Consider the following 16,869-nt stretch of genomic DNA (forward strand, 5'->3'; position numbering starts at 1 on the left):
CTAGCTACACTTACTCTTCAAAAAGTATAACGGCCGTAAAAAGGATTCTCCTAGCTTCATCTAAAACAGATTCAGACAGGTCAATCACAACAAGGAATGGATCTATACATTAAAAGAAGGGAATAACGTATGCCCTTTGTGTAACGCTTTCCAAGAATGAGTGAATTGCAATTCAAAATCGGCCCGAGCTCTTCTCAAACACACCCCACACTACCAAGCCGTAAATGTCTCTCGGTTGCCCCACCAACATTGTGATCATGGCTAGAAGACATTGCCCAAAAAAAAAAAGGTTGGATTCACCAGTTTGCAGATGTTGTTTGTTGTAAATTTGAAAGTTGACATTTTAAATTCTAGAATGCAAATTGACAAATTTAGCTGGTAAGTGCTATTTTGAGACGAACAAACGGGCGTATGAGTGAGACTATCGTAGTTTAATTCCAGGTACCATTAAGAAGCTTAAAATGCAAAGTTTATCCGGATCTGCGTTTCCACAGTTTGAGAAAGCTACTTTCTAATAATAAAGTATTCGCTAAATTGTTATAACTTTCATTATTACTTTAATAAGACTGACTCACTCACTAAAATTACTCCGTTTCATCCAAAAAGTCAAATTACCAGTTACATTTCCTGACCTCAGTTCAACTCCTCCAAAACTGCATCATAAACCCGGGTGACATCTACTTCATAGCCGCCAACAGCTGACAATAATGATACCATAAGAACTCTGGTACGTTCGGCTACACTCTCCAATCTTGTTCGCTCCGTGTTACTCATTCGGTTGTGGGATGGTATATCACCCACTATAAGCCTAAACAGTATCTTGTCCATCTTTCTTAAAAAAATAAATAGCTTGTCGTGCGAATCGGCTTTAAGTGTTGACATATAGTCGTTCAAATCATCGGCAATTTTAATAAGATATTGCGTTTGAATAAATGTAGTGCTCGTTGCAGACACGGAATACCACAGCAGATCTACCACCTTCGATATGTCGTCTAGCAAAGGGTCAAGAGATAAGTAAGTTTCTGCGTTTCCTGAATCTGAGAACTTCTTGACATATTTTCTTGAGATCTGTAATAATTGGTCGTCCAGATAGTTAATCAATTTTGACTGCTGAGCAGAGGACAATTGTCGTAAGTCCGATGAAAGGTTCTGAATCTGAGGTGACTGTGCATGCGGTTGTCTAAAATCTCGGTCAAGATGGTCGTAATCTGGTGAAAAGACCGTTGATAGTGCGTTACTCGCGGAAGATTTTGTCATTTTTGATGCAGATGTCTTGGTCTGACCCGCTATGAACCCCCCAGCGTCGCCGTTTTCATAATTTATCTCGTCGTTTTCCATCGTCAGTGACAAAAATGGTTTGGAACAAAATTATTAATCGCGGTCTTGATCAACAATACGTTTGTAGCGGCAAAATGATCGTCAGCTACCGCGTTAATTGAAATTGAATTTGATCTGCTAATTCCACTAATGTAGACTATTTGCGTGTGCCAGAATGGGTGAAGTCATGTTTTTCTTTTATCTCATTTTTTTTCTTAACTAATTCTTTTTATAATCCAAGTTGTGCAGAGACGAAATGTTGACGGATTAATTACGAATTAAAAAAATCTGGGGGAGATCTCTTGATTTATCCAGCACATCGATTAAAATATAAAGTTTAAAGATTTCAATTTAAGCCGACCCTTTACCAATACTATTAATCAATTTATTCGAAAATCCTGCAAGCAGCCAGTAATTACTTTAGAATACTGTAATTTTTTTTATTTAGTCTAACAAAATTAATACATAGCAGTACTACGACAAACCAACGTTAAGTATGAGTGTGTACATTGGCTTTTTGCGCTTGTACATGCAAATTGCCAACGGTCCGGAGTTTGCTTACATTTCCAAAGTATAATGACAGCAAAAGAATGCAGAAAACTGTGTTGAAAATAAGTACGGAATTCTGTTGAATATGTACAATGCGGCTATTCCGCTTTAGTCTTTAGCTGAACACCATGCCACTGCTTGATTTCATCGGATAACACGTCGTTAACCATTCTATGTTGTTTCACCATAGAAATACCACTAAAAGCTTTCGAAACAATAGTTATTGCAAACATAGACCCGCATCCACCTTTTAAGAGTTAGTTTGGCTATGATGAACAATAGTAGGGTTGTATACCCGAAACATCACGGACCGAGAGCTCAGAAGGTTCAAATGCATCTATTAATTTGGATGACAGGAATTTCTCGTAGTCGTTCATCTCTCCCTCAAACGCTTCGGTTGCATATCCATTGTAAGTTCGTGGTAGCCATATTCTATTCTGTGCTAGTGATTGTGCTACTGGTAAAGAAGGTCGTAGTAAGGCTTGACGGCTCACTGTTTTAGTAACGGACGAGACAATTCGCCGACTACACACTACTCTCAACATATGCTGTAATTTCCGAGACTCATGCAACGCGAAAAGTCCACGTCAATGTTCAGCCGATAGCTATTTCAAACTCCCAAGTATGACATATCTGCTATCCGGTACAAAGTAAACGGTACCGGCCCCTTGAATTACATAAATTAGTAAGTCAGCAACATCAACATAAATGCACAATTTGTATACATTTACAGCATATCTAGTACAAATATTTATGAATAGGTCTAGCCTGACTTAGCTGCAAATTTTTTGTTAGTTAAACCCGGACAGCTACAACCGCCCCTACCGAAAAGTTGGTTATGCTGTGTTAATGCTATTGGTAGTCACATAGCATGCCGCGCACCCTCCCCGGTCGCTCTCTCCTTTCACAAAATTACTCCCTCTCAATAAAACGGTGATTCAACCGCAGATCAGATCCTTTAGACAACACTTTTTTTGCCTGCGTTTGTGTTTGTGTTTCTGTTTTTGTGTTTATTTGCCTGCTGTTTATTTGTCGGTTGTATTACTAAAAATCGTTTACTTGGGCACACGCGTCGATCCCGTTTTTTTGCGCTGTTATCGTCTTCCGTCATCTTCACAACTACACATCCGATTTCTCTTCGCGACTTCAACAATATTAATTTGATTTTCGGATCTTGTTCAAAATTTGTCACTTGGTATGTCAGATTTCTATTTGTGTAATTGGATGCAATCGAATGAAATTGATTTGTGTCAATGAACCCGGCGTACTTTCTTATTCAGCAGAAGTGGCTAACTCAATTCTAGGATTTTTGTTATTGATCAATCACCGTAATCATTACTTCACCAGATTTCTTTATCACAATGTCTTACGCATACGATTATTCTCAGCAACAAGAATCAGCTTCACCACAAGCAGTCCCAGGCACCGTTCCTCTCCAAGGGGACGCGTCCGGGTTTTCCACCTCAACACCGGTTCCTGGTGGTGGTGTTCCAACAGGAGACTCGAAGACTACTCTCTGGTAAGAAAATGCGATAACCGTGATTTTGAATGGAATGGGAGCTAATTTTCATCAGGATGGGTGAATTAGAGCCTTGGATAGATGAAAACTTCGTTCGACAAGTCTGGTCAAACTTTGGTGAGGCAGTCAATGTGAAGATGATTCGGGACAAATTTTCTGGGTATAACTACCTGTGTGATTTTTTGATTTGATTCAGGGTGCTAACTATGCTTCAGCACTAACGCTGGCTATTGCTTCGTTGATTTCTCTAGCCCTGCTGCTGCTGGCAAAGCTCTGACTTTGAACGGAACTTTGATCCCGAATACCCAAAGAGCTTTCAAGCTTAACTGGGCTTCTGGTGGAGGGTTTTCTGAGAGAAAGTAAGACTGATATATTATAAATCGAAAACAGTTGTTGATATTGTATAGCCGCGATGACCGTTCTCCTGAATATTCTATTTTTGTTGGTGATCTTGGTCCAGAAACGAGCGAATACGTGCTTTTAAATCTGTTTCAGAGCCGCTATCCATCATGCAAATCAGCCAAAATTATGACTGATCCTGTTTCTGGAATGTCACGAGGCTACGGCTTCGTTCGGTTTACTGATGAATCTGAAATGCAACGTGCTTTAACTGAAATGCAAGGTTTTTTTTGTGGAAACCGACCAATGAGAATTTCAACAGCCACTCCAAAGAACAAAGGAGCTGCCGGTCCAGCAGGCATGCTGCAGCAGCAAGGACCAGGGCAGATGGGTATGTATCAAATGGGCATGCCCCCAATGGGCTACTATGGCGCTCCTCAACCTATGAATCAGTTCACCGATCCCAACAACACTACAGTCTTCGTTGGCGGCTTATCAGGTTATGTCACCGAAGATGAACTTCGAAGTTTCTTCGCCGGATTTGGAGAAATCACCTATGTCAAAATTCCCCCAGGAAAGGGATGCGGATTTGTGCAGTTTGTCCAACGACATGCCGCTGAAATGGCAATCAATCAGATGCAAGGTTATCCAATTGGCAACTCTCGTGTGAGACTTTCGTGGGGTCGTTCACAGAACAATTCAGGGCCCGTCAACGCTCCTTACAGGTAGATAACTTTTTTTTTGCATGTATATAAAGCTTAAAAAGTCATTTCGCAACGTCTCCGTATTTTCTCTTTTGCAGCTTTTGGCTTTTTCTTTTTTCTATTTTTTTTTAATTCATGTTACTGAGTCTTGGTTTTTCCTAGGCCTACACCTCCTCCTCCAGTATATCCTTCTATGGGTTTACCTCCTCAAAGTCAATATAGTCCCTACGCCCCGATAAAGTAAGCGACACGCTCTGCTTTTGATTTTTTTTGCTTGCTTTATATTTTTTGTCTATATTGGAAGCTAATTGTATTTTGTAGTCCTCAGGCTGCACACATGCACCCTCCGCAACAGCAAGGCCAGATGCCACCGGGACCACCAGGTGCTCAGCCTCAGGGTCAAGATCCTACCGAGCCGATCCCTGTCGCGCGGTTGAACGAGTTGTATTTGGCAGCTCGCGATGGCCGTTTGGACAGAGTCGAAGCCGATGGGCGTGGCCATCATGGCGTCTATGCCCAATAGGCGGTGAACTGATACGATTGACTGACGATGCTATTTGTTGCGTGTTTAGATAGGAAAATTGTGATTAACTGGAGATTTAAATCTAACCAGTAGGAGAATTGGTTCGTCGACGCATTCGTTGCAAATTTTCATAACATGGAAGTTTTCTATTTTTGTTTTACCCAGTTTCATTATGTGAGAGTCTAAAATGTTTTTTTTGTGGCGCAAGTCTTTTATATTTTTCACAAAATCGTTAGTCTCGTGTTGGTGTTATATTAGTCTTTGTTCATTCTAATGTATATGATTTTGACATAAGTTTATATATACTATTACACAAGAAAAAATGCTTGCTTTGTATCGTGATTACACTCAAATAATAGAAAGTAGTTTAACTCATTACTATGATATGGAGCTTCGTTCTGTTGTAGCGAACTTCGATCTAGTCAAAAAGGTCATCTTCATCTTGAAACAAGAACAGTGCTTGCTCTCGCTCATCTGGTATCTCTAAACGCGGTTCAGCATTAACTGTATCTTCATTTGGAGGTGATCCATCAAGTTCGCCGCTTGCCTGACCAGATTTGACTTGCGTCTCAGATTCTGAAGCAGTTTTGTCTGGTAGATCACTACTGTAGCTACTTTCCGGACTGGATGCAACTTCACCTTGCGAACGTGTTTTCTCTTTATTTGAAACTGCCACGGGGTCAAGCAAAGCTCGCTCCAAATCGGCTTCCTCCTCAGCGCCGTCCATCTCGGTATCGTCAAACAGAAACAAAGTCTGTTCCGGCTGCTCGACAGCATTGGTAGCTTTACTCGTTGTCTCAACAAACCCACTACTCTCCTGATCAGACTCTGCCTCGTCTTGAGAGTGTGCTCTGCGCTTACGTGAAGCTGGCCGTTTGTGTGCATCCTCGTTATCATCGCCGTCATCTACCACAAACCCAGAATCGTCGTAGTAACTTCTGCCTTGTTGACTCATTAATGCGTCATTTAACGCCTGCTCCATATCTGCTTGTTCTTCCATGTCGTCCACATCTGACTCTTCGTCATCTGTAGGTGGTCTCGGCTTTGACTCGTCAATCCAAGCTCTTCTAGCAACCTTTAAAGGGCCCGACCGACCTAGTTTTTCAGTCTGTGCTAAAAAATTGGCAAACTGCGCTTTCGGAAATAACGCATGTGCCCATTGTCTGTAGCATTGTAATAGGCGCCCAAGATCCCGATACTTGTTGTAATTAGCATTAATAATTCAAAGTCTCATTCCACCAACCTCCCGCCTCTTGCCCTTGAACTTAACCTTCGGTGCTTGTGACCTTATAGATACAAGTCCGTTCGAAGACAGTAATCTATATCTTCATTAGCAATTCGTCCAGAACTAGATCGAGCGCCTACTTCTCAGCATCCAGCTTCACTACCGTTCTCTTCTCCTTGACCACAACAGCCTCGTCAATTCCCAAGTCGCCAACATCTACCGTCTGTCTCGCCGTTACGTCAACAGTATCTACCGGATCAGACCCTGGGAACGGCCGATAGTCATGTTCAAGTTCTGGTTCTGAATTCAAGGCGGGGATATGATCTGCATTGTTTACCGAAGCGTCAACATAGCTGTTGTCAATATCGGAATAACCGCTAAAATCATCTTCGTCTTCTAAAAACAGAGTTTCCATTTGTATGTGCTAATGAATAAATATTATGGCTTGTACAATGCGATACCCATGGTGGGATGAATGCCAGACGCGTTCGCGTATTCCGGGTAAATTTTAAAGTTACTTAGCTTGAACTGAAACCGGCTAGAGATGCTTGAACCACGCCGCACAGTTTGTCGGTTCAAACCGGTTGAGTTTGTCCAATGAAATCTCACGCTATACAGATTCTTCTTGATTTTCTACATTGAACGACTTGTAATCCATCAAGGGAACAGCTTCAATTGCGCAGATTATTTTAGGTCAAAGCGAGAGTTATAGTTGAATTAAACATTACTCAAAATGGCCTCTATTCCCAAAGTTCCAGAGGGAAAATACCCGGTATGTGTAACTTTCCAGATTGCCCGACAAATCGACATCATTGACGCTTCATGTGAACGTCTTGCTGACATATTTATTGTAGCTTATTGATTCTGATCCGCATATTACTCGAGTTGTTCGCTTTTTTAGATTGTCAGACTACGGATATTGGTTGGGTATGACGGCAGCTGCACCACTAGTGGTCGGTCTGGGGGACTACAACAAATACATGTCCAACACTTCAACTTACAAGGAAACTTATCAAGCACTGTACTATGCTATTCGTTCAAGAAAAAATATTTTCGGAAACTGGCCTGCAGTTTTTATCGGCTGCGTTGGTGGCTTCTTGTTTGCATATGCGCGGAGTAATGGTTAGTATATCTATCATTTTGGGACATTGAGGTCAGTGTGTTAACACTATGTTATAGCTCGATTTTTAGGATTCTCAGAAAACAGCAGAGAAGTTAAGAAGGACATGAAGGAAATGCGGGTGCGAGCCAAGATGGGTCTGCCGCTATATGGAACTTCCTCCCTACGACCTGAATTGCAAGAAGTCGCTTCCAGCTACTCGACCATGTCATTCTTCAACTTTGCCGTTATTCCAATGTTCAACTTCGTCAACCATCCTTACCATGGCGTCGATACCTCCAAGTATTACGGCAAAAACTGAATTATTTTGGAATGACGTGGATATGGCTGTGTGATTTGTTATATAGGCGTATTTAGAATACAACATTAAATAAGAATAACGCTTATGAAAGACCCAATGCATTTCGAGTTGAAACAGCCAAATGCACTTAACATGACTATCCGGTCAATGCTGCGACTGTGCACACAGTATAGAGCGAGAAGCGCCGCACAGCGTAGACTTTTAGATTTTTCACGTCCCCGTCATTTCATATATAGACTAAATCGAGGGCAATTGAAGAATCTCTGATTTTTCTGACTGAGTAACTGATAACTGCTTTGTTGTGAATGAATTGACTACGTATTATATAATTACTGTGAGTCCAGAACATTTCAACGAACCAAATCATCTCATCTTACTAGTCGTAATGACTACAAAGTAAGCATGATCTCAGAAGATTCAGCCTATTATATGCTAATAAAGCTGTTTAGATATCGCGTGGAATGTATGTGATTTTAGCCAGATTGTTTTCACAGTTTTAATCTGCATCAGACGCTTTGAAATCTCACAGACGCGACGGATTTATTGAATGGATCAAAGGCTTGCTGGCGGTATGCTCTGCGATGGAGATAGCTATCGTTTCATACTAACAAGTAAGGTACCTTTTATTTTGCATTCGGAACCAGCAGCTTATATTCAGCGTGTCGAATCGTGGGAAGATGCGACTACTACTACGAGGCAACAGTATGCAGCAATTATGCGTGATATTGAGCAATTGATTGCTGATTCAAGTATGATCTCGCTGTCGAAATGGTTCAAAGCGCTTACTGACAATATAGTTGCAAACGACACAAACGGGACACCATATTTGGCCAAGCTACGGCACTTGGTGCCTTCAGTGGGAAGATTCTTCACTCATTTGCCAATGGAGCAGGCATTTTATATTGAAGACACCAAGCGCGCAATATCATGTCGCCGACTAGTCAGTCCTAGTTTCAATGATGTTCGGTACGACATCGACGCAATTGGCTTGTTTTGCTGCTAAAATTTAAATCATAGACTTATTTTGAATACCGCTCAAGTGCTTAGTCTGTCGGCAGGTCCAGAGCCTTTAAGACTTGTTACGCTTGATGGTGACGTTACTTTAGTACGAACTCGTTTATAAACAAAGTCGATGTAGCTGATAGATGTTTAGTATGAAGATGGTAAGACTCTTACTCATGACAGCAAGGTCATTCCTGTGCTATTAGAATTGTTGAAGCGAGGTACGCTATTCTAAAGACCGAATGCTTAATGTAATTGACATTGTAGACGTTGCAGTTGGAATTGTTACCGCAGCTGGCTACGGTGACCCATCAGGAACAAAATACAAAGAGAGACTTGAAGGCATAATTGTTGCGGTGCATGACTCCCAAGAGCTTTTGCCAAAACAGAAGCGAAACTTGCTCGTCATGGGTGGAGAATCAAACTTCCTGTTTAGATTTTCTGTTGATTCCGGAACTTTGGTGTACGTTGATCCCGAGGAGTGGATCTTACCTGAAATGAAAGCATGGGATGAAGACGACATTCAAAGTCTGCTGGATTTGGCTGAAGAGGTCATTTGCTCGTGCAAGGAAGTCATGAATTTAAATGGAGAAATTATCAGAAAGGACAGGGCAGTCGGTATGTTCATAGTATATTTCAGAACGCCGTGTTAATGTTTAATAGGTATTGTCCCTCTGCCAGACAAGAAGATGATCCGGGAAGATTTGGAAGAAGTTGTACTGGGGGCTCAACGACGGCTTGAGTTTTCTGAAGTAGGACGCAAACTTCATTTTTGCGCATTCAATGGTACTTGTTTTACAGTTTGTCATGATAGTATTCTAACGCGCTCTCTAGGTGGTAGCGATGTGTGGGTCGATATTGGAGGTAAAGAGTGAATGATTTGAAGACATATTATTGTTGCTAACACAATTTAGACAAGCGTCTTGGAGTTTTGGCTCTGCAAAAGTATCTCGGTAACATTTCCGGAAACCAAACACTTCATGTCGGCGATCAGTTTGCATCCATAGGAGCGAACGATTTTAAGGCTCGTCTAGCAGCTTGCACAGTATGGGTTGCGGATCCAAGTGAGACAGTGGAAGCGCTTCAGCAACTACGAATGTTCATCGACATGGCACATGAACCGGGATCGTGAAAGCCTTTTCTGCGTGTGACTTCTTAATTTTGGAAAAATGCTGCGAGTTCGGATAACAAGCTTTTCAAACCAGACTGTACTGGCTGGGTATGCAGTGCGGTGACTAGAGGTTCCAATATATTTGACGCTTCAATACCGACCCTATGCAGATTAGTCAACTTGCTCAATTCCATAGCAAATATAAAATTACTTTTTTGTACCCAATGGTTGTGGAATCTCCCGACTAGATTGTAAATTACTTCGATGTAGCTTTGAGAGCAGTAAATGAAGAGCAACCCAAACAGCCTCTGCAACTATGTTGTCGTCGGATCGTTCCTCTACATCCATCGCATCATGATGTTTAGTGGCTTCGGCCTGCAAACGTTAGCGACTCCAACAATGCGATCCCGCCAAATCACACACCATCTCTAAAACAATCTGCATGCCGGTCAACGGAATTGTGATTTTGTTGCCAAAATCGAGCGTGATTCCTTGAGAAGCTAAAAGTCTAGTCTCATGCGCTGACTATTATAACTGATTAGTTTGATCCAGATGCAGATCAAGTGTAAGTTACCAAAAAGAATAACTCTTCCTCAAACAACAAGTTTCGAGCAAGTCTAATTTGGGCCTTGACATCTGCATCATTGTCCCAAAGTCTAGGGTAGTACTGCGCGGTTTCGACATATTCAGACCCAACCTCCCGCAACACTGTTATCGTTAAAACATTGGTACTCCTATCTCCCTCCATCTTCAAAATGATCTTTCCTTCTGCATCCCTTCTAAGAGTCGCGATACCTTCTTTGTATTTTGAACCAGCTACAGACTATGTTAGCATAGACAAGGTGATACAAACACTACTCACCATCACCAAACCCATATCTGACCGCTAGTCCTCTATAGTCGGAAATACGCAACCTAAGTAACAACTCGCCACTTAGTGAAATGTCCTCAATCTGTCGCCAATATACTTTTTCTCGCTGCGACTCGTCTTGTAAACGAGTTGCAGCGTCAGCAAGTCTCTTGACAGAAGCACCAACAGCTTCTTCTTTCCAGCCCACACAGACAGATGTGTCTTCTACAGGTAGCAAAGGCTTCATGCGGTCTGCACCTAGCGACCCGACGGGTACGTGACTCTGTAAATGTGGTGACATAGACGTCGTTCCTGCAGCCGGTCTGACCGATGAAATCAGCAGGGACACAAAGTCTAACGCTATTGCAGCCTCGTTTTGGGCTGCACTGATAAGCCTACTTAACTCAGTTCTATTCACGTTAAACTCCTGCTCGTGGCTAGACAAATCTGCCTTGGAAGCTGGAGCAACATCTGGTTTTATCGAATTGTCAGTTGGCGAGTTTGTCTCCTCGTCCGTTTGCTGATTCTTCTGATCCTCAATCTCCTTCCGCAAACTTTCCTCTTTGACATTTGCAAATGAACCTCTCTCTAAAGCTATTTGAGGGATCACTTGGCCTAAGTTCCTGTGAGATCTAAATTGCATTAGTTTACACGAGCGACATCAATAACCGCGGTAAACCGACTTAATTGATTTCGTAGGATCAGCAACTAAGGGAGGAGGTTCTAGTGAAAGCCAAATTTCGCCATCTATTACCATTGGCGTACTCATTGCGTCTACGATTTCAGTATCACTTAACCGATACAATTGAGCATGTGGTAATCTTGAATATCCAAGAACCTTCAAAACTTGAAGCTGAATTTCGAGCCGCGCCATGTCGATTTAAAGTTTAAATGTTTCACCAAAATTTACAATCTGCGATAAAAACATAAACGTGACATCGGAGCTCTCGTTAGTACCAAGAATTATACGATCAAATATATAGTTTCAATCAAGTAAGCATTCAACTTGCAAAAATGTCTACAACTGTGGAAAAGGTAAAGATATTCATTATTGTGACGTGAATATAGCTAATCAGTATGACCAGATCAAAGAGGTTGGAAAATCAGATTGAATATGAAATATGAGTTGACGCGGTTACCAGATTGAGCTGGAGATGTCCAGGACTCAAAAGAACAAGGCGACTAGTTTTCATCTTGGCCAACTCAAAGCAAAGCTTGGTAGGCCCTATTTGCGAGAAGGTATTCGTAACTAATTTACTGTAGCCAAACTGAAGCGAGATTTGCTCACTCCAACCAGTAGCGGTGGCGGTGGAGGTGGTAAGATGCTTTTAGTACTGGAATGAGACGATAACTAAAAGCTGTTAGCTGGCTTCGATGTTGCAAGAACTGGTGTAGCTTCTGTTGGCTTTATTGGCTTTCCAAGTGTGGGCAAAAGGTGACAAACAGGCCAAAGAGATGCAATAAGTAATAAAGCTAATATTTTAGTACATTGATGAGCAGACTCACTGGAACTCACAGTGAAGCGGCAGGTAAACCGGTTGGAAATTTAGCTTGTGAAGAGTCTTACATGATCTAGCATACGAGTTTACAACTTTGACTACTGTGCCTGGCGTAATCATGTATCGCGGTGCAAAAGTTCAAATGCTGGATTTGCCTGGTATTATTGAGGGTGCAAAGGATGGCAAAGGCCGTGGTCGACAAGTCATTGCTGTAGCCAGGACTTGCAACCTAATTTTCATTGTCCTTGACGTCTTGAAGCCCCTCACGGACAAGAAGGTCATTGAAGCAGAATTGGAAGGATTTGGTATTCGGATAAATAAGAGCGTATGCCTCTCACTGATTTTTGCTGTTTACGAATTCTAATTCCTCTAGCCACCAAATATTATTATCAAGAAGAAAGACAAGGGTGGACTTAATGTTACCAATACTGTCCCACTCACGCATATTGACGCAGGCGAAGTAAAAGCAGTCATGAACGAATACAGAATTTCGTCTGCTGATGTGTCGATTCGATGCGATGCAACAGTCGACGACCTGATTGATGTTCTTGAGGCGCAAAATCGCAGATACATTCCAGTGATTTATGCTCTGAACAAGATTGATTCCATTTCTATTGAGGAACTTGATTTGCTTTACAGAATTCCTAACGCTGTACCAATTTCATCTGAACATGTGAGTGACCAACTACGCTCTAAGGCTAAGAAACTAACTCTGTCAGGGATGGAACGTGGACGAGTTACTGGAAATGATGTATGCTGACTTTTCAAAATGGGAAGGAGATACTAATACTCCAGGTGGGATAAACTCAACCTTGTGCGAGTATACACAAAGCCAAAAGGCAGCGCACCCGATTACGAGCAGCCAATTGTTCTTAGGCAAGGACATTGCACTGTCGAACATTTCGTAAGTGCAGAACAGATTTTGAAAATTCTTGATAATTAACTTCAATTCCAGTGCAACGCCATTCACAAAAGTTTGCTTGAGCAGTTCCGTACCGCGGTTGTGTACGGTTCCAGTGTGAAGCACCAGCCGCAGTTTGTGGGTCTTTCACACGAACTCAAGGACGAGGATGTTGTTACGAGTATGTTGTTTGTCTGCTGCGAGTTTGCAAAAGTTAATTTGCGTTAGTTTTGAAAAAGTAGAATGCGAGTGACTTAACAGACTTTGCGCTGCGTTTCGACTTGCTGTGGGTTTTAGGAGTCTTGTTTTTTTGATCCCGGATTTTCAAATAAGATTAATTGATTCTTGTCTTCACTAACTGTGCCATTGTGAAATATATGCAGTTTTTAACAACCAAAATGCGCCACTGTGAACAAACCACAACTCCAAAAACTTGTAGAAGTATGCAAACTGGAAGCATATGCACAATACTAAACACTATCTGCACGGGAAGATAGTACAACTCCTTTGTCACTGTACAATCTGGACAAGCTGACTTTGACTTGCTTCCCTGTGACCTCATCAAATGAATAGCACCCATCTAGAACGAGTTAACCAAAAAATCCAAAAAAATAATCGTCAAGACAAGCTTGCATTTTGCTGCATACGGAGGCGTATATAAATGTAACGACACTGCCGGCTTGATTGCGCTTCCGTTACAGATTCGATGTAAGCCGATTCGATCAGAGATGTACGTAACTTCGTTTTCTCTGTATCTTGTTTCGCGCTCCAAAATCATCTTTTGCTTTGTGCCATTCTCAGGCCATTTATAAAGCTGCTCAACTAGCTCTCCTTGTAAAATTTTCATTATGCAACTGAGAACATTAGAAATCGTTAGAAAGATACATGATTTATGAATATGGCTTACTGTGCATCAGAGTGGTCATGTATCATTGACGACTTTCCAGGATTCCAGACTAATAGCAGCAAATTTGCCTTTTCGTTCATATCATCTACCCCATTTCTATCCATATAGTCAGCTTCAATATTTCGCATATTAGCCGCAAATGAAGTACCTGGTGTAGTTTCTAGACAAATCTGCTAATGCATACTTCTCCCACTGAGATCTGATAGAAACATATTTACTCATTGCTTCTATTATTGCGTCCACATCAACTTCCGCAGAGTTGTAACCAGAAGTGAATCCTAAAAGCCGACGTATTTCTTCGACCAAGTCGTCGAGAGTTTTGAATCGTGCCACATCTGTCTTAATAGCACCAATTATAGAAGAGTCTATAAGAGGACTTAAAGTCGAAGGTGAATGCAACTCTGTTGCCATTTTAGGAGACACAGTAGAGATCCTTTGAATTTGAGAGAGCTTTGGTGGGCTGATCAGCGAAGAATTTATATATTCGGTTAGTTGTGTCAGCCGATTTGACCTGTTTACGGCAGGTCGAAGTGTCACACTACTAGCTTTGACAGACAAACTAGAACGTAGAATGCAAAAGCCACTCATGCAAGTAGTATACAATTTTTGCGCAATGAGAATGTACTTGTTAATTCACTTCTCGTGAACAAATTGTATTGCTCAGTCAGCTTATCAAACCCTTACCCAATTTATATATACAATTGTAAACCTTATTTTGAAGTACCTGGATCAGAGATATTCGACAATGCATCCAAAAATTAGTGCTTATGCTTTCATTGCCAATTGACATAGTAAATCGCTAAAGTAAATTTACTTCTGGTTTGTGGTTTGTGGTTAATGAATAACCAGACAAATCTTAACAGCGTTCAAACATCAACCGAGGCTAACACTGACAACTCGCGCACTAACACGACCTTTACAGCACCTTCAATTTCCGATATTACAGCGCAAGTCAAGACTATGCTACAGACTGAATGGGATGGGTCGTCCACACCACATATTGTGACTGCTCGTGACAAAAAATACGACCGGCAATTGCGTTTGTGGGCTGCTAACGGACAAGCCGCTCTAGAAGAAGCACATGTCTTGCTCTTGACGGCATCGGCAGCAGGCGCAGAGATTTTAAAGAATTTGGTTTTACCAGGTTAGTACTGCTGTGGTGTGGTAGTATAGTAAAAATGCTAAGCAATTGTTATAGGAGCTGGAACGTTTACGGTTGCAGACGACAAAGATGTGACTGAGAACGATGTCGATGTCAATTTTTTTCTAGAGTCGGATAGTATTGGCAAACCTAGGGCAGAACAGCTTGTCGAGTATTTGCAGGAGCTTAATGCTGATACAACTGGTCATGCTCAGATAGCAAATCTAAAGGCATTAGACGGCTTAGATCCATCGTATTGGGAGTCTTTCTCCATGGTGGTTGCGTACCAGATCCGGCCATCGGTTCTACAAAACGTTGCGAAGGTTTTATGGGAGAAGAATATTCCATTACTTGTTGCCAATTCAATTGGATTCTATGCTTATGCCAGGATCGTTGTTCCTGAACACACTGGTACGTAAATGCTTTTCAGTCTAGAAAGAACGCTAATATAGATCAGTTGTCGAATCACATCCAGAGTCAACATTTGAACTCCGGTTAGACTGTCCATGGCCTGAGTTGGAGCGTTATGTTGAATCAATTGAGATAGAGAAGCTGGGAGAAACAGATTATCAGCATGTGCCATACATAGTTTTGCTACTAAATTATTTAAAACGCTGGCAAACAGAAGTAAGATTATCTTGTTAAAATTATTTATTGTGATGAGATTATTAACACTATAGAATGGTGCCCCACCTTCCACATATGCCGAGAAGAACAAATTTAAAGACTTGGTCAAGACAGGTATAAGGTATGCTGATTCAGAAAATTTTGACGAGGCACTGGGTGCAGTATTACGTGAAGTCAGACCGACGACAGTATGTGATTTATGTTACTGGTATAATGACTATACTAATTAAAATGACAGATTTCTTCAAGTGTTATGAGCATCTTCAATGACCCTAGAGCTCAAAAGCTTAATGCCACTGTAAGTTGGAGTTGCTTAGCCAATGGTACATGATTAATAATATCGAGTCGACTAAGTTCTGGATTCTTACACGCGCGGTAGCCGATTTTGTTGCAAGTCCAGTCAGTGGCGGACATCTACCACTGCCTGGCACACTTCCAGATATGAAGGCTGACAGTAAAACCTACATTGTACTACAAACGATATATCGCAAAAAGGCTAAAGAAGATCAGGAATGGGTTGCTAATAGAGTGAGTGAGATCCTTTCGAGTTTGGGTCTGCCTTCAGATAGCATTTCGGAAGACGAGATTGAAACTTTCTGCAAGTTTGCAGGACACATAGTTGTTCAGAATGGCCGGTCGATTGAAGAAGAATACACTCCTGATTTGGCCAAGTCAAAGCTGATATTGACCAGTCTTACCGAAGAGAATTCGTTGATGCACGTCTACCTTGGATTCCGAGCAGTAGAAATGTTTGAAGAGCGCATGGGAAGATTTCCTGGAGCTCTAGACGATACGGAGGCGGACGAAACAACATTAGCAGATATCGCCTTAGAATTGGTGAAAAGCTGGGGCGGCGAAGCACTTTCAGACTATACGTTGAAGGTGGTAAAAGAGTTGTAAGTTGCAACGGCAGATACTGATGGAAGAGTAATAACACAACATAGTGTACGATCCGGTGGAGGCGAACTCCACAATATTTCGTCTTTGATCGGAGGAATTGGAGCTCAAGAGATTGTAAAGGTATGAGTTTGATGGCTTCACAGTTAAGAGATGCTAAATCAGATCGCAGCTGATAACAGGGCAATACGTCCCAGTGAACAATACTGTTATTTTTGATGGTATAATCAGTGCAGTCGACAAATGGGAATTGTGAGCTTTTAATGAGAATAATGCAAGCAAAACTTTTATTTATGGATCATGTTCCTTCATAACTGGGAACTACTATGACGTATTT

At 41.6% G+C, this 16,869-nt stretch overlaps 10 protein-coding genes across 10 annotated transcripts; 5 read left to right on the top strand and 5 right to left on the bottom strand.

Moving 5' to 3' along the window:
• Positions 1-304: 304 nt before the first annotated feature.
• On the bottom strand, positions 305-1,688 carry V1512DRAFT_8255 (uncharacterized protein). Its single transcript, XM_066918519.1, has 2 exons — positions 576-1,688; positions 305-529 (listed from the first exon to the last, which is right to left on the bottom strand). Exon 1 carries the CDS (start codon positions 1,336-1,338, stop codon positions 634-636), a length of 705 nt encoding a protein of 234 aa, XP_066774165.1. The 5' UTR covers positions 1,339-1,688; the 3' UTR covers positions 305-529; positions 576-633.
• A 48-nt stretch (positions 1,689-1,736) lies between these two features.
• V1512DRAFT_256262 (bola protein) lies at positions 1,737-2,465 on the bottom strand. The gene is made up of 2 exons (XM_066914979.1): positions 2,162-2,465; positions 1,737-2,113 (listed from the first exon to the last, which is right to left on the bottom strand). Exons 1-2 carry the CDS (start codon positions 2,409-2,411, stop codon positions 1,965-1,967), a joined length of 399 nt encoding a protein of 132 aa, XP_066774166.1. The 5' UTR covers positions 2,412-2,465; the 3' UTR covers positions 1,737-1,964.
• Positions 2,466-3,069: 604 nt separating this feature from the next.
• On the top strand, positions 3,070-5,329 carry V1512DRAFT_256270 (RNA-binding domain-containing protein). The gene is made up of 6 exons (XM_066914980.1): positions 3,070-3,385; positions 3,441-3,545; positions 3,601-3,744; positions 3,793-4,449; positions 4,591-4,668; positions 4,750-5,329. The coding sequence occupies exons 1-6, from the start codon at positions 3,228-3,230 to the stop codon at positions 4,949-4,951; spliced, it is 1,344 nt and encodes a 447-aa protein (XP_066774167.1). The 5' UTR covers positions 3,070-3,227; the 3' UTR covers positions 4,952-5,329.
• V1512DRAFT_288634 (replication fork protection component Swi3-domain-containing protein) lies at positions 5,213-6,633 on the bottom strand. Its single transcript, XM_066918146.1, has 3 exons — positions 6,317-6,633; positions 6,195-6,270; positions 5,213-6,149 (listed from the first exon to the last, which is right to left on the bottom strand). Exons 1-3 carry the CDS (start codon positions 6,589-6,591, stop codon positions 5,370-5,372), a joined length of 1,131 nt encoding a protein of 376 aa, XP_066774168.1. The 5' UTR covers positions 6,592-6,633; the 3' UTR covers positions 5,213-5,369.
• Positions 6,634-6,802: 169 nt separating this feature from the next.
• Positions 6,803-7,676, top strand: V1512DRAFT_256274 (NADH-ubiquinone oxidoreductase complex I, 21 kDa subunit-domain-containing protein). Its single transcript, XM_066914981.1, has 3 exons — positions 6,803-6,948; positions 7,031-7,298; positions 7,356-7,676. The coding sequence occupies exons 1-3, from the start codon at positions 6,910-6,912 to the stop codon at positions 7,595-7,597; spliced, it is 549 nt and encodes a 182-aa protein (XP_066774169.1). The 5' UTR covers positions 6,803-6,909; the 3' UTR covers positions 7,598-7,676.
• Positions 7,677-7,753: 77 nt separating this feature from the next.
• V1512DRAFT_256276 (IMP-specific 5-nucleotidase) lies at positions 7,754-9,930 on the top strand. Its single transcript, XM_066914982.1, has 12 exons — positions 7,754-7,931; positions 7,978-7,993; positions 8,047-8,060; positions 8,108-8,166; positions 8,214-8,346; positions 8,395-8,563; positions 8,615-8,702; positions 8,751-8,820; positions 8,867-9,217; positions 9,263-9,385; positions 9,434-9,463; positions 9,514-9,930. The coding sequence occupies exons 2-12, from the start codon at positions 7,983-7,985 to the stop codon at positions 9,729-9,731; spliced, it is 1,266 nt and encodes a 421-aa protein (XP_066774170.1). The 5' UTR covers positions 7,754-7,931; positions 7,978-7,982; the 3' UTR covers positions 9,732-9,930.
• V1512DRAFT_256280 (mediator complex, subunit Med17) lies at positions 9,485-11,393 on the bottom strand. Its single transcript, XM_066914983.1, has 6 exons — positions 11,244-11,393; positions 10,573-11,192; positions 10,285-10,526; positions 10,134-10,235; positions 9,922-10,085; positions 9,485-9,872 (listed from the first exon to the last, which is right to left on the bottom strand). The coding sequence occupies exons 1-6, from the start codon at positions 11,327-11,329 to the stop codon at positions 9,755-9,757; spliced, it is 1,332 nt and encodes a 443-aa protein (XP_066774171.1). The 5' UTR covers positions 11,330-11,393; the 3' UTR covers positions 9,485-9,754.
• An 80-nt stretch (positions 11,394-11,473) lies between these two features.
• Positions 11,474-13,359, top strand: V1512DRAFT_256285 (P-loop containing nucleoside triphosphate hydrolase protein). The gene is made up of 12 exons (XM_066914984.1): positions 11,474-11,595; positions 11,646-11,654; positions 11,703-11,778; positions 11,824-11,877; positions 11,926-11,995; positions 12,046-12,089; positions 12,137-12,384; positions 12,433-12,732; positions 12,779-12,810; positions 12,855-12,963; positions 13,015-13,141; positions 13,189-13,359. Exons 1-12 carry the CDS (start codon positions 11,575-11,577, stop codon positions 13,200-13,202), a joined length of 1,104 nt encoding a protein of 367 aa, XP_066774172.1. The 5' UTR covers positions 11,474-11,574; the 3' UTR covers positions 13,203-13,359.
• Positions 13,360-13,594: 235 nt separating this feature from the next.
• Positions 13,595-14,182, bottom strand: V1512DRAFT_186077 (RmlC-like cupin domain-containing protein; the record flags this gene model as incomplete). Its single annotated transcript, XM_066913131.1, has 3 exons — positions 13,595-13,814; positions 13,868-13,963; positions 14,016-14,182. Coding segments are annotated over 3 exons (483 nt in total), but the record flags the coding sequence as incomplete, so codon positions are not given.
• A 522-nt stretch (positions 14,183-14,704) lies between these two features.
• V1512DRAFT_201535 (uncharacterized protein) lies at positions 14,705-16,788 on the top strand (the record flags this gene model as incomplete). Its single annotated transcript, XM_066913222.1, has 8 exons — positions 14,705-15,011; positions 15,066-15,419; positions 15,466-15,635; positions 15,689-15,823; positions 15,874-15,933; positions 15,981-16,531; positions 16,580-16,655; positions 16,705-16,788. The coding sequence occupies 8 exons, from the start codon at positions 14,705-14,707 to the stop codon at positions 16,786-16,788; spliced, it is 1,737 nt and encodes a 578-aa protein (XP_066774174.1).
• Positions 16,789-16,869: the final 81 nt, after the last annotated feature.

This window comes from Lipomyces arxii (genome assembly GCF_038497795.1).
Source record: "Lipomyces arxii strain Phaff 12-163 unplaced genomic scaffold V1512scaffold_1, whole genome shotgun sequence".
NCBI lineage: Eukaryota > Fungi > Ascomycota > Lipomycetes > Lipomycetales > Lipomycetaceae > Lipomyces > Lipomyces arxii.

Bases quoted from the DNA above. Each gene is read 5' to 3' on its own strand.
- V1512DRAFT_8255 (XM_066918519.1), bottom strand. From the start codon at position 1,338: ATGGAAAACGACGAGATAAATTATGAAAACGGCGACGCTGGGGGGTTC.
- V1512DRAFT_256262 (XM_066914979.1), bottom strand. From the start codon at position 2,411: ATGTTGAGAGTAGTGTGTAGTCGGCGAATTGTCTCGTCCGTTACTAAA. The intron at 2,114-2,161 runs GTATACAACCCT...AACTCTTAAAAG, and splicing joins CTCGGTCCGTGATGTTTCGG to GTGGATGCGGGTCTATGTTT.
- V1512DRAFT_256270 (XM_066914980.1), top strand. From the start codon at position 3,228: ATGTCTTACGCATACGATTATTCTCAGCAACAAGAATCAGCTTCACCA. The intron at 3,386-3,440 runs GTAAGAAAATGC...AATTTTCATCAG, and splicing joins GACTCGAAGACTACTCTCTG to GATGGGTGAATTAGAGCCTT. The intron at 3,546-3,600 runs GTATAACTACCT...ACTATGCTTCAG, and splicing joins ATTCGGGACAAATTTTCTGG to CACTAACGCTGGCTATTGCT.
- V1512DRAFT_288634 (XM_066918146.1), bottom strand. From the start codon at position 6,591: ATGGAAACTCTGTTTTTAGAAGACGAAGATGATTTTAGCGGTTATTCC. The intron at 6,271-6,316 runs GTAGGCGCTCGA...ATGAAGATATAG, and splicing joins GTGAAGCTGGATGCTGAGAA to ATTACTGTCTTCGAACGGAC. The intron at 6,150-6,194 runs GTTGGTGGAATG...AATTACAACAAG, and splicing joins TCAAGGGCAAGAGGCGGGAG to TATCGGGATCTTGGGCGCCT.
- V1512DRAFT_256274 (XM_066914981.1), top strand. From the start codon at position 6,910: ATGGCCTCTATTCCCAAAGTTCCAGAGGGAAAATACCCG. The intron at 6,949-7,030 runs GTATGTGTAACT...TATTTATTGTAG, and splicing joins TTCCAGAGGGAAAATACCCG to CTTATTGATTCTGATCCGCA. The intron at 7,299-7,355 runs GTTAGTATATCT...ACTATGTTATAG, and splicing joins TGCATATGCGCGGAGTAATG to CTCGATTTTTAGGATTCTCA.
- V1512DRAFT_256276 (XM_066914982.1), top strand. The intron at 8,821-8,866 runs GTACGCTATTCT...TTGACATTGTAG, and splicing joins ATTAGAATTGTTGAAGCGAG to ACGTTGCAGTTGGAATTGTT. The intron at 9,386-9,433 runs GTACTTGTTTTA...CGCGCTCTCTAG, and splicing joins TCATTTTTGCGCATTCAATG to GTGGTAGCGATGTGTGGGTC.
- V1512DRAFT_256280 (XM_066914983.1), bottom strand. From the start codon at position 11,329: ATGAGTACGCCAATGGTAATAGATGGCGAAATTTGGCTTTCACTAGAA. The intron at 10,527-10,572 runs GTGAGTAGTGTT...CATAGTCTGTAG, and splicing joins CAGATATGGGTTTGGTGATG to CTGGTTCAAAATACAAAGAA. The intron at 10,236-10,284 runs GTAACTTACACT...CAGTTATAATAG, and splicing joins AGGAAGAGTTATTCTTTTTG to TCAGCGCATGAGACTAGACT.
- V1512DRAFT_256285 (XM_066914984.1), top strand. From the start codon at position 11,575: ATGTCTACAACTGTGGAAAAG. The intron at 11,878-11,925 runs GTAAGATGCTTT...AAAAGCTGTTAG, and splicing joins TAGCGGTGGCGGTGGAGGTG to CTGGCTTCGATGTTGCAAGA. The intron at 12,090-12,136 runs GTAAACCGGTTG...TACATGATCTAG, and splicing joins AACTCACAGTGAAGCGGCAG to CATACGAGTTTACAACTTTG.